General features: G+C 35.4%; 1 protein-coding gene across 4 annotated transcripts in view; it reads right to left on the bottom strand.

Moving 5' to 3' along the window:
- Neto (Neuropilin and tolloid-like) overlaps positions 1-21,921 on the bottom strand; it is a 115,219-nt gene that overhangs the window by 6,357 nt on the left and 86,941 nt on the right. For all 4 annotated transcript variants that reach the window (XM_071710852.1, XM_071710851.1, XM_071710850.1 and 1 more), the window contains exons 5-9: positions 18,354-18,614; positions 15,853-16,010; positions 14,770-15,022; positions 12,425-12,540; positions 108-245 (exon numbers count right to left, since the gene is read on the bottom strand). In XM_071710852.1, coding sequence (XP_071566953.1) covers positions 108-245; positions 12,425-12,540; positions 14,770-15,022; positions 15,853-16,010; positions 18,354-18,614 — 926 coding nt within the window. The remainder of the gene's footprint in view (positions 1-107; positions 246-12,424; positions 12,541-14,769; positions 15,023-15,852; positions 16,011-18,353; positions 18,615-21,921) is intronic.

Below are 21,921 nucleotides of genomic sequence, written 5' to 3'. Positions count from 1 at the left end.
AGACTTTATTTTCTGATTTCTCGTTTAGTGAAGGTACGATAGGGCAAAGAAAGAAAGAGAGAGAGGGAGCGCTCGCAATTCGCGTTGGGAAAATAAAATTCACTCACCTGGATAATGCGGTGATCGCGGATGAGCTTCCGGACGCAGTTGAAGACGAAGGCAAAGCTCATGCCAAACATAATTAGAGAGAAAACGACGAGGATTATGACGATGTGCTGCGAATCGATCAACCGTAAGTTCTTCTTCTGCAAATAAGGAAATTGAGCGTGCCTTCAATATCCCTGATCATTGCTTATTATGTTAATTTAATGTTAGGTAGAAAACTGGTATTATACAAAGCGTAAACGTTTTGAAATATAAAAAATTTTAAATTAATTTAATTTCAATTAATATAGCAACTTGTACCATATATTCGCGTGTATAATGAGTTGTCTCTGTATATTTTGCGTAAAAATAATTAAACATTAATTAGAAAAATAGCTTTTTCCTGGCTTCCAATTTGTGGCACTACAACCTCTTTTACGTCATGCGTTTAATTTTAATTTGATGCTACACAGACAACAGACTTATTGCAATTACATTGTTTGTAAATGCGCATTTATAACAACAATGAGTTTGATATTGCACCGGTGCATTGAATAATTGTCGATATTTCATAATTCGCAACGTGCGGTTGCACCCGTTAAAGCATTCAAATCAGATAAAATATCGGAAGATGAAAGGGCAGTGTTAATTATTATTTCGTTCTGGTTGGAGCTTTTCCATCTGGGCTTACAGACGCAAGCTCCTCCCGACAATAGCGTCTCAAGATTCGCGCGGATTCGTCGGTGCACCTCGACATCATACCACGACATACACCCTCTTGTCACCGTCGTTCTACCCCGTTTTCAACATTTATCGGTGACAGAGGTGTCGCGCTAAATGCCTTCGTGAAATTTCAGGAGAGCGTTACACATTACGCAGGAAGGGTTCAAGCGCAAAGGAGAAACTTGCGAAACATCGCGGCGCGGCGCATAGAATGCATGAAGCAAGTAGGATCGACGCGATCCATCTTCGTCCCTGTCTCTCCGCACTCCTGTCTCTTGCGTGCCGCCCTTTGTCTCTCGTAGAATGGCGACACCGCCGCGGATTTTGCCTGTTTGCTCCTCGTTTACTTAAGTGGTTGCAGCGTGAGAGTAACTCGTTGAAACGCTACTTTATATCACGTTTGTTGTAGTTTCAGCATAAAGTGTTTGCTACTACAGCACATTTGCAATGGACAAAGTGATTTCGCTTGATAAAGAGCGAAATAATCGTTTTAATAATTTTTCAACAAGAATTCTTTCATATTAATATAAAGATACATTAATATGAAAGATACATTCTACAAGATTAGCCATAACTATTTTTCCATTTAGATCTTTTCTGTCAGCATTTTGTATAATGTCTTATTATATGCCTCTATTTCAAACTTCCAGAATTTATATTTTTGCATTCAATCGATTCCTGCGTTCTACGAACGTATTTCTCAAAATTAAATCGCTTCGATAACATAGCAACTTTGCCTTGCACAAAACGTTGCAAATTTGCATACTTGCGCAAGTAGTACCGTAATTAAATTATCAAGTACACTCTAGATCGTGAACAAGACTTCAGCTAGATATAAGATGGATTAAGATCATGAACTTTGTAATCGCTCGTATGATTATCATGTGAATTTATTTGTTCAAAGAAGAATTTTCCAATATTTTTCTGCGGAGTATATGCGTGTATCTTAATTTTTCTCTCTCTGTACTAATTAAATAACTATTGCCTTGAAAATAATTTGCTTAAAATCCGAAGATAAGTAGTTTTGGAAATTTGATGTAAAAAACGTATCTTTAATTTGTTTAACAATTATATAAAAATATTATAGATAACACAAACTATCTATCGTAGGAAGTGCATTCGGTAAGTTCATGCTGACCGGGAAACTTTGCATGCGGAAAGTCGTGCGAGTGTGCATTACGCGACACATTGTACGCGAGTCACGTTATATATTCAATGCTTACACAGTAATAACTAATTTCCGCAGACCGGTCTTGCGCGCTACTGAGACAGAGTAACGTTTGGCCACATTATTGCTACTCGCGGATCCAGCTTGGAATGCACTGTTAAACTATAGAGTAATTTATATCGACGTCACATGTTGTCCGTGTTCGCTTACATGCTAGTTCAAAGAGATGCCGTTTCCCTTTTCTTCCGTCCGCGTATATTTCTCTGTGTCCCGGTGGTCGCGCTATAATTTCCCAGCGTTTATCTCTCGTGCACTACCCAAGGTGAATTCGTTGCTCCGACAGCGAGAACATGTCCACCTAAATCCAGAATGCTTAACGCGACGGAAAATCAGTTTCTACGAGCGTAGAACAAGTGCGACGTAAAATTGAAATATATTATTTTCGGGATACTTGTTTTTGTATTAATATTTGGTACATAAGTGTTTCTTAATATTTTCTTTTATACATTAATGTAAGCACATACAATTATTTATTAAAATTTACGTCTCTCTCCATCTTAATTCTACATTACTCGCATAGTTTTGTAACGTAATTACAAAATCGCAAGTTGTCGAATAGATTTTACTGCCGCGGAGCAATTATTAGGATCGCGCGGATATTAAATCCCCCTTTTCGTCAGATATGCCGGAAGAAATGCTATTATAACGCCCATCTTGGAATTTTTCGGCGTTATTTCTGAGTCGTTTTCATATCTTCCTTTTTTCTTTTTTTTCACACAGATATGCACTCTCTCTCTCTCTCTCTCTCTCTCTCTCTCTCTCTCTCTCTCTCTCTCTCTCTCTCTCTCTCTTGAAGGAAGAATTAAGCTGTAAAGCTGTGATGCTGTTCCGTATGCGGGCATACGAGTAAGCGGCCGAGGGAGGAACACGAGAAGAGAGATTGCACAAGTGGATGCTTCCTTCTGCTTCCGTGAGTCAGAGTGGTTTATTGTTATGCTCATACGCCCGGAATCATTGCACGTTTTCGTGAATGCGCCGCTCTAAACGCCACTGTTGCATTGGAGAGCCCACTGCTACGCGCAACTGACACCTTTCGTCGGCTTTACCGGCGGGAAACTGTACGATAAACGACGCGGATCGCGAAGTTTAGATGTTACTTTCGACCGCCACATGATTGCACGAATATGTGGATAATTAATGAGGAATTTGAGAATGCCTCTAACTTCGTGAAACTTTCTAAGTAATGAAATTGTGAACTTTCTTAATTGTATAGTAGCGTACCATTATAAATTAAATAAATTATTTTATTTTTATTATTTTATTTATTTTTTATTTATAGTATATACAATTTAGAATATCGGAACACCTCGATATTAACAACGACAATTTTTTTTAAATTTGGAGCTTATTTTTTCTTTAGAAAGCTTTCTTGCACGTTATTTGTAAAATAGGAACAGAATTTATTTAGTCAGAATTGTCTTACGAAATAAAATACAAAATCTGACGATCAATCGCGAAAGATATTTTTGTGTTATTTGTATATTGTTTACTATTAAACGTGATTCGCGAAAAACATTCCCAAAAACACGTTATTTTTCTACCCACATTTTGTTCCATTATGTAATCGATATTGGCCATCGTACAAAGTGCATAAAACGACTGTCCAGATTTATGGTGATTGGTATCGATACAGTCCGAGTTTGAGCGAATTCGAAATATGTTCCATTTTAGCCCGCGATTCCCAATCTGGCAAATTCACTAGCATGATATACCATTTTTGCAAATGTCAGTGTGTGTCAGATTTTTAAAAAACTCAACGTGATACGCGACACATTGCCATTCTATTATAATAGAATATTCCACCTTGCATAATTCCTTATTGCGAATATTAATATAGCGTGATGCAAAAATTTGTATAAAGTGACCAATCAGTTTATCGACGGGCTTTCGCGTGTTTTCACGGAGGAAAATTTGTACTATTTCAGCAATAGAAATTCTTGACCACGTCGTCCGCGAACGACGTAGTACGAGCGCGTAGTACGAGCTCGTACCGGAGAGATGACGGTACGGGAGCAATTTTAAATATTTCCGCTATTTATGACATCGTATTCGATGTCCGTAAATGCCAGCATTCACTCTGTAAATTCCGGTCGCAGGATGTTGCTTTTAATTATTAACATATGAATTAACAACTTTCACAAAAAGTTTATTACGTATATTCGCAATAGCAAAAGATTTTACGTAACCCTCGCACCTTATTTCTAACTCAAACATAAATATCTGACAATATCGACAATAGCAATCAGTATGCTTAGAAAATAGATTGTTTAAAAGTTGCGATATTTGATTAAAATCATAAAAATGGCGATAAAGGATCGCGTTTCATTCTACAAAGTGGCCCTCCGGCAGGATACTGGACTATTCCATATAACACATCGCACGGGGTGTAAATTAGATCTACTATATTTGAGTTGGTAGAAGCGTGCTATTCATTAAGGTATTTCACGCAGCTCGGACACACCGCTCGGTCGGAACAGTGTTTAAGGTCAACAACTATCGTACATTCACACACATCACTCGTGTATTCCCACGTCGAGACCTCGAAGTTCTACGTGATATCGACTACTTGCCATACTCTGTATAGACACAGTCTGACTAGGAATCCTGTTCCTATCTAAACACAAATCCCGCGTCGGATGCGCGACCTTCTTGTTTCGCCGTTTCTGCGGAGTCGCGTTTCTTCCCAAGTGACAAGCAATTTCTGGAGATGTAGGGTCACGCATGATAAAATTTACGTTTTCCCATCCACATAGGCTCCCGAGTCAACCCGTAGAAAGAGGCATTTTTACGGGATTGAAAGTGTTCACGCACGTAGTTCAGTCCACCCGTACTTCAATCGCGAGTGAAGTACGTCTGTTTTATGCTGCCCTCACGTCAGACAGTGAAACGAATTAATATCCGGATTTAAAGCCGGAGGCATTTAATTAATGTCATCTCATATAGCTCGACATAGTAAAGTTTTATATATAGATAATAACGTTTGATACAAAATTCGAGCATTTTACGAGAAATTTCAAGCTTTTACGCTTTTTTTAATCCCTGTATTTTGCGCTTCAATAATTGTCAATGAAAAAATGTGAAAGATTGTAAATTGTAAAGATGCAGACCGATCGAGATCTATTTAGTTTCGTTCAACCGGCACAAACTTCAAATCTCCTTATCTCGAGACAACCATTTTACTTCGCGATTTTACTTTAAGTTTATTATGTCTCGCCTTTGCATGGCTTCTTTCTAACAGTATTAGAAATATTTTTCACCAAGCTGCGGTATAAATATGCTCCACGCACACCAATACTGCAGCTGGGAAAGAAGAAAACAAAATAGTAACGGAACGGAAAGTTTCTGCAAGACAGAAATAATTAGTCGCTACCGGGATTACCGAGAAAAAGGTTTGAGAACCTCTCATTAGCAAGAGAGAAGAAAACACTCTGTGTAAGCGTGAGCACCTTGTTGCCTTTCCAATGCACTTCCTGTTTATTTCCCCATTGCCTTCTCCCGTTCGATAGCAAGCTCGCTAAAGAGGCTACTCATTAGAGAACATTTCCTTCAGTCTGTCTGTTGTTAACACATTAAAGCACAGATGCGAACGACCGAGAGATAGATCCGCACGAGGCACGAGAATCGTAACGTTCTTTCAAGCTCATTGTATCCCTTTTTAATAAAAAATAAATAAATAAACCCAATAGTTGAAATAGAATTACTGATATCTATTACTTCTGATATTTATTACTGATATCTATTTACTTCTTGCATTTTCACTTTTTTTATGTACAGTAATAAATACGACACTGGAAAAAAATTTGGTTACATAAATTGGAAATCTGGTAGAATCAACCGGAAAGATACGAACTAGATACTTATAGTTAAGTTTATAAAACATTCTAGCTATAAAATATTGAAATAATCAGAAATTAAATTATGATAACCAAAAATTCTGATTTGTATGAGTCGAATATATTTTTGTATACGTCTTGAGGGTATAACCAAAACATTTTTCTCAGTGAAGTAAATCAACACTAAATATTTTGTTTTAACTTCAAACATTAATGTTGCCTAACATTCCAATTATTTATGAAAATACTGTATGAGTTCCCCTATAATGAAAAAAGTTCATATAATACGTATCTGAACACATATGATATCTTCCTACTGTTTCCGCGCCGTACACTGACATTGATTCTAGTACTTCTGAGACTCTGAAATATGATCATTCTCTTCTGAACTCTCGTATCATTTTTCCTACCAAGGCACGGGTTTTCTTTTTACGATTTACGCTGCATGCCCCTGCACGACGTGTACTTTCAGCTATTACGATGCTGCCGCGCGATAAAGGGAACGAATCTCCCTTCCGCTGCATATCGGTATAAAATTGTATGGAATCCACGCTTTCTCGTATACCGCGCGGGCGTATAGGTCGTGATTTTGTCGCGTTTCGTCCGTACGAGCAATTTCGCGGTCGAGTTCTCTCGCGCGGACGACAGCGTTATCGTGGCTGTACTCCGTCTTTGGTTTACTGTCATCCAACGTAGCTCCGAACGGTTTATCGGAAACGATACCCGAACTGATAACCTAAACGAATCCATATAATTATGCGATTTTCGGTTTACTTATTTATTTATTGAAATTATATGTAGATAAAGTACATAAAAATATTTTTATGTTGTTTTATTTTCAAATAAATAACTTTATATTAAAAAGATAATTAAATTATTTGTGTTAAATAAATAAATCCTTAAAATAAGCTTTAAAAATCCTACTTTATATTATGTTATTTTCGGATATATAATATATTATTCTCGTGCTTGAACTAATATGCAGAGGTCTCATCCCTTCGGGAATATTCCATATATAATATTCTTAGACAGCTCTTTAAAAGATTCACAAAGGAGCTGAACAGGTATAAAGTTAGATTCATTTCGCACACGAGCCCTCGGCCAGAAAAAGCATTAATATTGCTTCGATCCTCGACAGTTTAGCTTAATAATCTTACAGGCAATAGAATATATTATACTATTTGAATATTGTAACGTCTTGCGTATACATAGCATATTGTAAATGTTTGGCAAAGAATAAATAAATTGGTAAATCCATCTACCGCAAAAGTTTAACCAAAGCCCTCGCGAATCCTAAAACTCAGCGAATAGATATCATATCTAAGTTTTTGCAGCGCGCGAAAAACTGGAATTAATGATAAAAGTAAAATTAAAAATATGCGCAACGTGAAACGTAATATGAAGATTTTAAATATCGTGAAATAATCAATGAGCGCATTGAATCATGTTCGAATGGATCACGTTACTCTTTTGCAGACACATCTGCTGGTGGATAGGATATAACAATTATTAAAAAAATGTGTAACTAGCCGTATGAAAGTGCCGGTGGTTGGGGAAGGTTCGGATGAGAATGCACAGACAGGGTGGCATTTTTGACTATTACAGTCTTTAATTTAATTAATCGCCGTTTTGTGCACGGCTAATTAAATTATGGCGTGATGGCGTGTAACGCTGTGAAATGCAAGAATCTATTTTAATTTTGTCGTGATCTCGTTTTTGCGCACCCAGTTTTTGAAGTTCAGAAAATTCTATATTGTGCAATTGTCGGTAGTATTGCTTAGAGGTATATCGCAATTATAATTATTGTGAGTGAAATTAGAGCCGTTCATTCGCGTAGCATTTTCATTCAATTGCAGAATAATTTACGAGCTATATATTTTCGAAATTACATTGCTATGGTACCAAGCATCTTCTCACAGAGCGTCGCGCGATGTAATTACGTAGAAAGAGAAATAGCTTTCCTTTAGCGAGGAAAACTTATTTGTAACTTGGGTCGAACAAAATCTCCAGACCGACAAAAGTATCGTTTTCGACATCTGTGAGTATTACGAACTGCCGAATCATTTTCGTAATATGAATGCTAGTTAGTAGTTATAAATAACGATACGAGTGTTATTAGATGCAAAATGTTTAAACGAAATTATTCATATTTTGCAGATAACATTTCTATTCTTTATCGTTTATCAAATCAGTAGCAAACTCTCCGATGCACTGATAAAGGATTTCAAAATACATGATTTACCTGATGTATAATTTTAAACTTCCGTTTTTGATGAGAAAGCAGTCGGTAGCGATGCGGAATGCACAAAACGTTTGGTACGAAGAATCTCAAAGTATCTATTTTTTATGCTGGCATTAAAACAATCCTGGAACGAAGTTGCGTCCGTTAGTGGAAGAATCGGAATCGGCACGAAGAAATGAGATTTAATTCAGGTCCGTTTCACGGGCGCTGATCTTTTTCAAGTATTTTCACGAGGATGCACTCATTTACCGGCGATGTGAAATGCAATATTAGCGCAAAGGCAGGAATATTATGACTTGGAATCCTTTTCTGCAAAGATTCTATCTTACACTGCTCAACAAAAAATTAAATGAGGGAACAATAATATAATTATAATTACTTTAAATCAGAGATTCAGGCCAATTATTTCAAATTCTGAAGTAATATCAAACATTTTAAATTTTAATAAAATCTTCTACAGGAATGCACTATAAAATACGAACATGTAACAAAGATTGTATAGGTATAATTAACTTTCGCGCAATTAAAAAAGAGCCAAAATTCAATATAAGAACATATTCATGTTATGTAATTATATTAGTCTGTACAGTATAATTTGTTTGTACTGTAGTAAAAAAACAATTTACTTAAAAAAATAAAGTTTTCTCTAAATATTCTTATAGCAACCGTTCTATTAGGCTTAATAAAAAGTCAAGATATTTTTTCTGTATATGGCAGTGTTTCAATAATTAATCATTGCCAAATGAATTCGATATGATGTGTTGCTTATCATCGATTTATTCATTGGAGTGACACATTTGAACGTACGTGTCGACGGAGTAAACAGACACCTCTCCATCGCGATAAATTCGCCACTATGTTGTGACTGACAAGTGAATGAGAACGTTTATTTTCGACTAACAGGGCGGCAAAACGCGTATTGTTCGTAGTCACAGTAGAAGATATTAATAGTCGTTGGCCATTTAGTTACAATCGTTTGCGTGAATTGAAGTTTTCTGCAGCGTCAAATACGGCGCATGAATAAGTGTGTGTGTGTGTGTGTTTAAAATAGTTAAATTATTGAAAATCGTCCAGACCAGAAACACCAAAGAGCTTAATGAATCAATAGATAATAATAATAATAATAATAATAATAATAAGTAAAAAACTTATTAATTTTTAAATAATAATATTATGATATATATATCAAATAAGTATTATGTTCATTATTTTAAATATAAAGAAATATTTTTTCTAGCTATACAAGGATTACAAATTTTTTAATTGTATTATGGAACTATTATTTTTACGATTAATCTGTTGTTTCGATGTATTAATTAAATCTTCTTGTAATTTCCATGGAGTTGTGAAAACCAAAATAATACATAAATAATTTTTCATTTGTCCGTATGCATAAAAATCAAATGCATTTAACGAGAAAAAATGTTTCAAATTACCAACAGTTTTCGACAAGCAATTGCTGTTGATAGCGCATTTCCAGAGGGTATTGAAAATAATAAATTTATTAAATAAAAATTGTTTGAAACAAGAATTTTATATAGGAAATATTTTCTCGTTGTGCGCAAATAGCAATTACGCTTTTTAGAGAGCAATAACTGTTCAATTTATTAGTTATTTATAATGTCAACGGTAATGGACAATCATAAATTTTTTATTAATATCACATCATTTTCACATCAGTTTAATAATACACAAAATATTTTTGCAATTTTAAATAACTAACAATAAGTAAGATCGACATATAATCTATAATATAATTTATATTATATAGCATATATTTACATATATATTTATATACATGCATAGGGTAAACTCGGGTAAGATGGTCATACAGGAAAGATGGCCAACCCATGTTCATTCGATGTTTCATGGCAAGCTAGATTGAAAGAACATAGGTTGGCCATCTTTCCTGTATGGCCATCTTACCCGAGTTTACCCTACCAAGCTTCTTTCTAGACTAAATATCATAACGTAATAATGATATTAATAATTATGTATATTAATTATGTCTCGACGAAAGAATTTTCTAAAATCGTTATTCTGAAAGTCATCACCTACGATTTGTTTAGTTTGTACGTCGCTCCCATACTCGGCGCGACTCAAACTTTGCATTCAGTCCGAATTGATTGAGATAAAAATACGAAATAACATTGACGGAGTCGCGTGCGGCAATATCAGGAGAACATTATTATTCGCCGTTAGATTAATATCCCGTCGGTGGCATCGTACCGTCGTTTCGTCGTTGCCTTGTTCTGGTAGTCTGCCAAAAGCGCGTAGTATTGTACATCCCGGAACCGGAAACACCCACCCGTATAACCGTTGGGGCGCACATCCGAATATCACTGTGAGAGAGAGCGAGAGAGAGAGCGCCTTTGGAATTGCGCAGCTTCGAGATCGGGACTCTCGCGAAACCCGGGTTGAAGTGGGCCGCGCCCGTTGCAAAACTTTATCCGAATAAATTAATTAGCCCGGTGTTACAGGCAGGGACGAGAGCGATGGAGACGGGACGTTTTGCAGAGTTGAAAGGCGATTAAGTCACAGAGACGACCTCGTGGCGTCGTGCATGCCGGACTCGTGGTTTGACACTAACAAATAAGGGACTGTAAATCTCAACGGACAACTACGCTATTCCACGAGGCAGCTTAACGTCAGAGCCTATACGCGAAATTATTCATATTATAAACATTGAATACAAGTCTTCATTATATCGGCGATAAATATTTAAGCAGTATAAATTTTACAGTATCCTTCATTATTGTAATTTTAGAGAAATTATGTAATTGTGGAATAAATGTCAAACGATAATCAGGGTTTCCTGATATAATTTACGTGCTCTTTTAACTTTTAACTAACAAGATAATTAATGTTCCTCTTAATAGCTTCAATTTTATTAACGTGGTGGCAAATGAAATTACTTTAAAGTTACCGTTGAATCGATATGTCACGAGTGTCGAACATCATTTTACCGCTTTTTCTCTTTGAATTAGAACGGAGATACGAAGTATAAAAGATCGTAGAATGATTACGTCTCATCAACGCCTCGCTACAAGGTTTCATATCCTGAAACCCCAAGCGATGTGAAATGAGCTTTTCGAAAGCCGTAGATAATCCCAACTAAAAGACTACAAAGTTCTCGAGACCAAGTACTCTTAACGTTTATCGTTAGATCATGAACTGCTCACCGTGTTCTAAAAGAGACTGCCATTTGAAGGTAATCGTGCCTTCCACAATATCTCTTCATAGGCTCTCTCGAGAATCAAGTTACGGTGCTTTAAAAAGCTCCCTTTTCACATCAAATGCAAGTCAAAATGGTAATTTTAGAAACGCTGTATTAATGTAATTATAATATCGGATTAATTGTTAATAACATTATTTCTTTTAAATCAGATATTTTAATGACTTAACAAATAGCAATTAATAGTGCCGAAATGAAAATACAATGGCAGTAGCATTTAATAATAATACAATGTAAAAGTCGTTCAGGAAGCAAGGAGAGAATAGAACCATGCGAAAAGCGGCCTATAAAACTGATTTTGCTCTCAATTAGAAGAAGCAAATTGCCGCGCCAGATTACGAGTTCTGAGATGTCTTGTTCGCCAAGCCAGTTAAACTAGAGGGGGCCATAAAACTTCTCTCGAATAAATTAATTAACCTAGGAGATCAGGAGTAAGTAAAGTGGAAGCTCGGAGGGCAATTAAGACGACGCGACGTATCCGTTCTTGCTGCACTGTAATATTGGGTACACCTTCGCGGTACAAAACGAGAATATACGCGAATAGTTTTAGCGAACTAACAAAAGATGTTACCAGGTCGTGGCAAGTGGAAACGTTATTTGAAAGTGCAAATAACCCCCAACATCGTGATTACGTACTTAAATTCTTTCAGCTACATTCCCAACAGTAATAATATTAACACTTGAAACACAGCTTCTCCGCCGTAAAATTTATCCTTGGTATAGTTAATGTTATTTTCGGGTAGTTAATATTATTTATGTTAATATTTTCGGGACTTTGTAACTCTTAATTTGAGATGTGAGAAATACCATAAGTTACCTCTATAACTCGCAGTCTAAATTAATCTCATTTAATCACACTTTGCGAGCCTGCGCGGTTTCGTGCGATTTAACTTCCGCAGTTTACATTTTACGAGAAGGTGAAAAATCTGTGGAGAAGAGAGAAGGGCATGCGAACAGTATGCATCGCAGGATGCGACCCGGGGTGGACGCGCCGGAAATGGTCGAGATCCGGAAATTGGACAGCGCTTCGTTAGGTCATTGAACGGGTGTATTGAATTTGACAAAGCTTTAAAACTCACGTTGCACTTCGTTTCGTCTTCATCCCACTTGAAGCGGCAATTAATCTTGTCGTTGCACTCCAATTCCGCAGCGATGCACGTCGTGTCCTCGCAATCATACTCGTCTTCCTTGCAGGCTGCAAAACAAAAAAAGAAACATCGCGAATATCGATTATTATTGAATATTGAAAAAGTATTGATTGTACAGAAGTATAGAATGTATCAAGTTCCCAATATTCTTTTTTATTTATATAGATTTATTGTTCGATTAATTATATCCGCGCGCGCGTTAAACATCAAATTTTAATTATATCTAAAATAATTTTAGTTTAATTAATCTAAATTTGTTTAATTTAATTATATTTAAAATTTTCACTATATATATATAATACAATAATCGTAGAGTTGCCATCACGTATATATAATGTATAACATTAATATGCGTGAGATATGTAAAATTCTCAGTAAATTTATAACGAGCTTAAATACTTCTACCGAGACGTCCTTCCGTGAAATAACCGTGATAGTCGACTTTTAATTCGCATGAGAAAATTGTAGCCTAAGGTCTTAGCCTTCGACAGCGATGTGTTGGAGCGTAGTTGCGAGCAAGATATTAGTTCCGCGTTGGCGGCAGGTGTGGAAAGCCGGAAATTCTTCTCATGCCATACTAGAACCTGTGTGAATTCCGCACACGTAACTGCGATTCTGCGGGCCACCTCATTTAACATTCAGACAAGTGCGCTGCTATTAATTTGAAATTTGATTCCTTTACCCAACGATTATCCCCAACTTCTCGCTAAGCGTAAGATGCTTATTGAATGAGGCATACATATAATTATAGACTAAAATGCGAAAATGTAAGCCTTTGTCTTGTAATAATCCAATTTGCCTCACCCTTTTAGAAATTTGTCGACTGGCGCATAAAGCACTTTATACCATTTTTTAAAAGCGACAACTTATTTTAAAGGGGTAAGTTAAAATTTAAAAAAATGTTATTAAAATACGTAAAACGTATCGATTTTAATTCATATCTTATATATCTTCGTATCTTCGTATCGTGTTTTAAAATTTTATTTGTACTGTTTTAAAAATGGATAGCTTATTGCCAATTATTATTGACACAACAACAAAAACAGAGCTATATATAAAATATTATTAAGCGAGTATGTCATCTGTGGGAATTAACAGTGCGGCTTGTTAACTCGAAACAGAAGTTGGCGCGACAACTGCGCTGTTGACCGTTCAATTCGGAAGATAGTAAAATAAAAATCCATACAGTATATGAGTTGGATACATATATGAGAAAAAAATTTTGTGAAATTTTGTAGCAGATATTTCTGGAGTGCTATGTGGAAAATTTCCATGTTATCGTAACCGCAACAATACCGCGTTTGCGTAGTTTGAACTACCAAAAGCAAATTGACGTTATGCTATCTCACTGTTAAAAACTGTCAGAAATATTGGTCAATGTAGAACGTGTTTCAAGAACAGTGACCTTAATTTCGGGATTATTGGAAAATTTTAGAATCGATTTTTTTTCCTAGAAAACAAATTTTGTTTTTTTTATTAATAAAAATATTTATCTTTTTTATTCCAATAAAATTTGTTTTTTATAACTTGTATCCTCTTATTATATAAAAAATATTTAAATATTTACTTTATAACATATTTTATTTTTTTTGTATATAACTAATAACTACTGTTGAAACAATTAATTAGCTGCTCATTAATTTATAATATTGTATTATTATAAAATTATTTATGCATACCAATGATTTTCTATGAGACCAGTTAATTGGCAATTAGTTAGAGGATATTATCTTTTATAGTAATGAATAATTATAAAGCATAATGTAAATCTATATTTTATTAACTTTATTAAACCTAATTTTTATTCATATATTACTCATAGATGATATACAGCTCATTTTGTCGCGATTTATTATTTAAAATTTAAATTTTACCTGCACACACCAATCTTTCTTGTAAAATTATCTTGTGCTGAATTAAATGATGCATGTAAAATGTTACATATATATATATTAACACAATCTATCAAATAACACTGTTTGTGATAGTTATAAAAGTGCGCGGTATAGATGTGTTAGATACGTAACATCATGAATCGATTATTGTGCTTTTTTGTCATAATTTCGAGTTTTAACCGTATATCTATACTCTTTACTATCCAATAATAAATTTTGAATAGCACCTTAATCCGTTATGTGCATTTTATGACGACGTTAACGCCGAGCTTTAATGATAGCTTTAATGACATTTTTCTATTTACGGTTTGTTTTAAGTTTATCATTCCAAGAACGCACTTGGCTGGAAATATATTTATTATTATATTCGTCCAAACTCACCTTTCTCACCGCTCGCGGTATTCTTTTCTCTGACGGCGGTCATCACCGCCTCGAAACTGCTGTTGATAGCCTTCGGCTCTACATAGAACCTCAAATGGGCGATATTGGTCGAAACAACGACGGTATCGGCGATACTGCCACAGAATTGGTTTTTTCTTGAAGGTATGTCCGTTTGGTCTTCAAATATCTCTACAAAGTTGGCCTCGCATTCGTTCGGATGCTGCAGACTGAAATGGTCTAGAACCAGCTGGATCTGAAAATTGCACATGTTTTTATTTTCCTAAATGCGCACACATTGCATGGCATCGGCTCGCCACCCTTGGGCATCTGAACTCGTGGACTGACAGTTCAAAAGATTTCTGAGACACAATTAAGCGATATATTGATTTGCCATCGCGTAGAGTTTATTATCTATATTAAAACTATGCAGTCACGCGCAGAGTGTGAGAAGTAATTATGTGTATAGAATACTTGAACGTAATAATATAGCTTGATTGCGACATTGCTGAAACTTTTTGAGAACATCATGGCTTGTAAGAATTACGCGTATGATACGTAAGCTCTTTGCCACCTCGGATTTATTCCGTATTCGAGAAAAATGAACAACTTTATACATAGTTTGGAAGATATATTAGCTTCATTAACAATTTTAATAATAAAGTTTCGGAAACTAAAAGATTCTTCTATGTTGAAGCAGATGCCGTTATCAGCCGCTATGTAAATTTTGTAACGGATGTGTATATCGCAGACAAAGTATTTGCATAAAACCACTCCGTTATTTCCGCGCTACGACGGCAAAGAGCTATTGTAAATCATTCAGAAACGTGTTACTTTGAACGAAAACGGCGTTTGAAATCACGTTGCTGCAGTCCAATAACAAACATTCGTATCGATTGAACGTATGTAAAGTAGCACTTGGATCAAATAAGGATCGTTATATGACGTTATATGACGGTAAAGAAATATTAGGAGACACGTTTCATATGTTCTAACTCATTGATATTACAATAAATTTTCGACAATGATATGATATATGTCGGTAATTCAGTGATATATAATATATAGAAAAAGAAATGCTTTTACCTTCCATCCCACCTTCACTTGAATGATCCACATGCAATCCAACGGAAACCCCTCTTTCTCGGCCTGAGCCTTTCTGTCTACGACGTCGTTGCTGTGAATTATCACCTGCGTACCCGTCACGTTAAATATGCACGGTTCTGGTTCCGGTAATACGCCCGCTGTGAATCACACCTATTACAGTTCTATACTTTCCCTAGGCTCGCATATCAACGCTCATATATTTAAAACTTGCATTTGTCTCTATCGTTTTACTAGTATTATAATATTCAAATTCAACAATAAGGATTTGTTTAATATTATTAATTAAATAAGCGAGTGCAAAATTTAAAAGCTTACTACGATGTAATGAAAATTATCTTATTAATATATGACTTTCATAATATTCCATATATTTTAATACTTTGAAATACTTTATATTTTTATGGATTATATGGAAAACAATATTCTCGTGTACAAGATAAACGTAAAAGCGTAAAAAGTCCATTTTTATTTCATGTTTTTATGTCGACTTAAGATGTTTAAACAGTTTCTCATTCATAAATAAAGAATAAAAATTATACTAGTCTACGCGTATAATATGCTTTTACTACGCGCCGGTTTATAAGTGATATGAATCGCGCGCATGCCCGACTAGTAGATACGAACAGTTATGGTACGACGCCTTAATCCCTTCTGTGTGATTATGATTAGGCATAACTGATAATATCTCCGCACAGAAAATTGTAATAATACAAAACTAAATCTGTTAAGAAGCTAAAATTTTGGAGATTCTGGCAGACAAATAATAATTTTCTGATGGATATATACATATAAATAAACGGGGGAGAGGAAAGAGATAATATAATTATAAGAATAAGAATGAGGAACTAAAAAATCAGTCAATAAACTGTCTAAAAATCATTGTACATTAAAACCAATGTGAAAATATATAAAACGTTATATCGTTGATACATCATTCATTTAGCGCGAATGCGAAATAAATGTTACACAATATATCTGATTTTATGAGAAAATACATTCTTATGGTTTAAATCATTCATCACTTTCTCCTTTTCTAATAGCATCTAGAAATACATAAAACATAGGAAATAAAGCATTTTTGACTATGTATTTCATTAATTTTTCCTTAATTAAAAATCGAACATTTATTAACAAGAACACATCCTGACAATATTGTACGAACACAATACTAGATAATTCAATATTAGACATTAATATTAAAACTTCAACGAATGAGTTAATCAACCACGCGGCGAGATAAAAATTTCAATGTTTGATCTCATTGATCGCAACCGTTTCTACCCTCCGCTTTATACATCGATCTAAGGTTAAAGCCAGAGTCACCGTGGTCGTGCTCCGACCGAGTATTCATAGTCCTTCCTTCGTCCTCCTACCAGTTGACTATGAATTAATTTTGACCTCGGTTGCGGTTGCACGGCGTTCGCTGCCGTGGGCCATCTATTTCTCTCGTGTCTCGTAATTTTCCGAACAAGGATATACAGTGAAGATCGTCGATTATTCGCGATCGGAGATATGAATTACTAATTATGCTCGTCACGTTATCTCCATTTTCTTTAAGTTTAGCACGTCTTGTTATAACACGGAGAGAAATTACATTTGCTCAGTACGTAGTTTAGTTAATTAAAAGAATTTAATTAAAAACAGCTATAGCTGTAACAATAGTACATATTAACTTGAAAATGACATCTTTTTGTCTCGTACTGTCCTTTTCTTTACATGTGCTATTAAGTATTGTTCTTCAGTTTTTTTTAAGTCATTTTTTTCCTCATTATTTCTAGACTCTTACTTTTACGCTTATCATGCATGAACACGATGTAGTCTGCATGGATAAGAGGATTCAGTTATGCTTTGATACCGTGTCGATTAAATCATTATGAATCATTAGATTAACAGACAACAAATTAGTTTCCATTGTCATTGTGTCGAGCCCCAATTATTTCAGCAACAAGTTCTCTCTCTCCGTACGTGAGAATCATGCGAACAAGCGTGAGAAGCGGAAGAGCTAGGGCGAGATGTCGTGTTTGTTATTGATCGCTTTAACTAATCCATGGTTACGCGTCTAAAGGATATATCTTACATTAAGGAGAAGATTCGGCCAGTAGTATATCAGAGTTAGAGAGAACCCACAAGACAAATTTCTGACACATGCAGAGGAAGAAAGCTGGGATAGTACCATAAAAATTGAGATTCCAGAAAATTGTGTGAATAATCAATTTTCCTTGAAAAATAGTGTTGATTTTTTTTAAATGCTACAGATAAACGTAAAATAAATTGGACATTTATTAAAATAGCTTTTTTTTTAACAATGCCGCGACATTTTATTACTTGTTTGTTTGTTCATGCTTTATTCAAAGATTTAGAAATTATTAGTTTGCGCCCAATATTACATTTCAAGCGAAATTAGAGTTTAGAAAGAAACATTGAAAAGTTTAGAAAGAGAGATCCTGCGCAATAAAAGATTTTGTAAGTTGGAGACTTACGATAGGTCGGCCTCGGTATCGTGCTCCACACAGCCTTGAATCCCTTGCCCTCGATATTCTCGTCGCTATGGAATTGCAGCCAGAGGTATCGCGTCTTCGACGTGATCTCGGGGGGAAAATTCGTGCCGCAGAACTTGCCGAGGAGATTAGAGTAACCGTACTGACCGTCACGTACCTCGAGGTAATCGAAACCGCAATCCGGGCTGTCTTCGAGCTTGAACTCGTCCCGAAAGTCAAGCTTCAGTAACATACCTTTGTCAGCTGAAATGAGAGAAGCCAGACGGGTGCCGTTAGCGAGTGCACCATAAAGAGGGATACGAGAGGAGAGAGAAGACAAATCTTATGAAATGTCTAGCGTGATGATAGAGAGCGCGAGAGATGCAAGATATGCCGAATATTTAGACTAGCGAATGTAAACTTTACTCCCTCGTTGGACAGCATTGTTTAGTGGGGCGCTCCTTTTACACAAATGCTTGTTAAGCTTCTGAGCCATATATATATATATATATATATATATATATGTATATATATTACTTATAATATATGAAAGGTAGCGATATTATTTACATTGATAGAAATTAAAATCGCTACCTTTTATTATAAGCAAATTAAAGGAAATAATGTTTTTACTAGTCATTATTAGTCATTGATCTTAGTCAATCAATAATTACTGGTAATAAATTAGCGATAAAGTGAAAAAGTTGGTTGACAGAAAAAAATAGTTTTAATTTTGATGGACCAATAATAAAATTACATGAATGTATGCAGTATACTCGGAATAACATAGCTCTGTAATTTTAAAATGTTTGACGCGTACGATGATGTTTGAAATTGCGCAGCGGGAGCAAGCAAATCCATTTTGCTGACTAATTTAAAATGATAATTACTGTAATGATAAATATATATAATACTTTAACTACGATTTCGGTTAACCAATAACCGCGATTAATATATGGATCCCGCGATATTTCGCAACTCAATGAGTCAATAATTTATGCAATCTGATATCTGTAACACCGCGCGAACATACCTATGCTCACGTATCACATTATCCTACGTGATTCATAATATTATTATGCGTAATGATTAGAGTTATAACGTTTCAATTATACTGGTTCTTTAGCTCTTCTTCAAAAACATAAATAGTACGGTAGTACGTGGAATGTATTTTTATCTCTGCTCCTACAAAATTCGCAACGCGAACGTCTTTTATGATCAGACGGATTACTCGACAAATATTCCAATGTCGTTAGCTCCGGAAGTCAGAGTCTGGCTCGGGGCCAAATTGTTCCTCAGGAACTGTGACACGAAGCTACATTGTTTTCTTGTTGGTCACCACGTTTGCGCTACCGTGGTAGCGCTTACAAAGCATTTTTTTCGTGTAATATAATACTTGCATCAAAAGGAACGTCAGTAACACAGTTTCTGGAACACTGTAGCGATAAATAAACAGAGTCTTTGGAAGAGACACAAAATAATTTATCGCGTTAAACAAGTATATCGCTGATTATTTTTTGAAATAGTTTCTTTCTTAATTTATATGCATTTTTTTATTATTTATTAAATAATAGTTTAACAAATAATAGTTTTACCAGTTATCACCGGCGGCGTATGCGCCACGGCAACAAGACATAGTATTCAGAAAATCGCGGGGGGGGGGGGACGAAACGTGTCGCCGTTATTTCCGTTAAAATCCTACCTACGCGATGCGATCTATAATGAGGCTGTAGGGATGCAAATGCGGCTTCACTTTCCCTGCACGTACGAAACTTATCCGAGAATTATTCAGGCGAGACCGATCGTTAGGATACGCTCTATCTTCCGGCTCTAGTTAGATACCCCGGTTTCCCGTTGCACATTCGTGTGTTTGTCGGCACAATCGTGTGTGTCGTCAGTATGTATATATGGACCACCAGCTCATTTGACTATGCGCATTTAGACATCACCCTGGGCAACCACAGAATCATCCTATTATCCAAGTAACATGCCCTTATACGTGTCTACACGTTATTGAAACCACGATTGCTGAAAGTTTATTGCGTTCACGCGTATGTGCAGAAGTGACAAATTTTTTCCTTCAAGTCGAACTATATAATTCTGTTTATACCTATAATTATTAATATTCTTATTATGACAAAAATACATATTTACGAATAAAATCTTTTGCAATCGGACATTGTTTTTTGAATCACAAACTTTGTCTGATTTTTTGATGATTTAATTGTGCCGCAAGCAACTCACCAGTATGATGAAGGAAACGTTGACTCTCAACCGTAACGATTGCCGATATATTTACCCTTGGATATAAATAGTTCTCAATGCGATCCCAAAAATAGTCCGTCTATTCTAGACGTCAAGAACGGCGTATACGGTTACAGAGTTCTTTTACCGCATTTAAATAAAATAAGGTATAATATCTTTAATGACACAAAAATATCATTTGTTGAACTGCGAAAACGATTTCAGCATGTCGCTTGATAATGATTCAATTCGCTCGAAAATCTAATTTAGAAATTGGTTTGCACAAGTATGTTTGACTTTGCCAAACAATTTTCAGTAGAATTGCATATATTTAAAGAATTCTCGGAAAAAATGTTGCACCAAATTTATCAGATGCGTCATCAGAATAAATAGCTCATTATACGAATTATGTAATTGAATCATTATTAGATCAAAATATGTACAATTCATTTCATGAATATATTTAACAAGGACGAATATTTTTGTAAAATTATAGCTACATGATAAGGAAAAAGAATAATAAAATGTTAAAAATGTATAAATGTATATTTCAGAGCAGATAAATGTTTGTTAATTTCTTAATGCAAGCTTAAAGAAAACCTTAGAAATGTTTAGAAGCATGTTAGAATAGAATGCAGAATTGGCATTCGCCTGATAACTGTTCTTTTTCATTGTACCATTGAAGAACGCGTAATTACAGCATCAAACTTTTCCTATGAATGAAAATTTGGCCAGCTCCTCTGAAAAGCCCACGCATCGCATGACTATTCGCCAAGAACGAGCGCGTAATAATAATAATTCCACTTTCCCGTGTAAAACGCGATTTTGTGGAGAAAAATCGCTATGTTGAGGTCGTGATGGAAATATAGCGTCGATTACGGATGCCGCAAAAATCGCCGCACGTCTTTGCAACCGGATGTTCTCGCTTACGCGCGCTGCATTCGAATGACGACTCGATAGGTCCTTCCCCTGGACTTCCTTTGGCAAGGACGTGCACTCGAAACCAGCGAGAACGAAGAGAAAAACGGAGATGTATAGACCGTGAGCAGAACTCTCGGAGCAAAAAATTCGATAAACTTACCCCGAGATCGTGTTTACTATTGCAAGAAAATGTGCCTTGACTGTAATGTTTATTTATCATGAAGAAAATGATGGAATTATGGTTTTGGTGTGTTGCGAAGACTGAATAATATATAGCGGTATGTATTCGCCTTTCAATATTAATTAAAAAAGTCTTAATAATGCGGTGTGTCTCTATATATATTAAATTTTATTTATCCAGTCTATATAGATATAAAATAAAGTTTTCCTGCCCGTTTCAGTAACA

This window comes from Temnothorax nylanderi, unplaced genomic scaffold (assembly GCF_030848795.1).
Source record: "Temnothorax nylanderi isolate EJ_2023f unplaced genomic scaffold, tnyl_v1.0 TNYL_tig0092_pilon, whole genome shotgun sequence".
In the NCBI taxonomy this organism is placed as follows: Eukaryota; Metazoa; Arthropoda; class Insecta; order Hymenoptera; family Formicidae; genus Temnothorax; species Temnothorax nylanderi.
The sequence above is the reverse complement of the archived record's forward strand: the minus strand, read 5'-3'. Positions and strand labels throughout refer to the sequence as shown.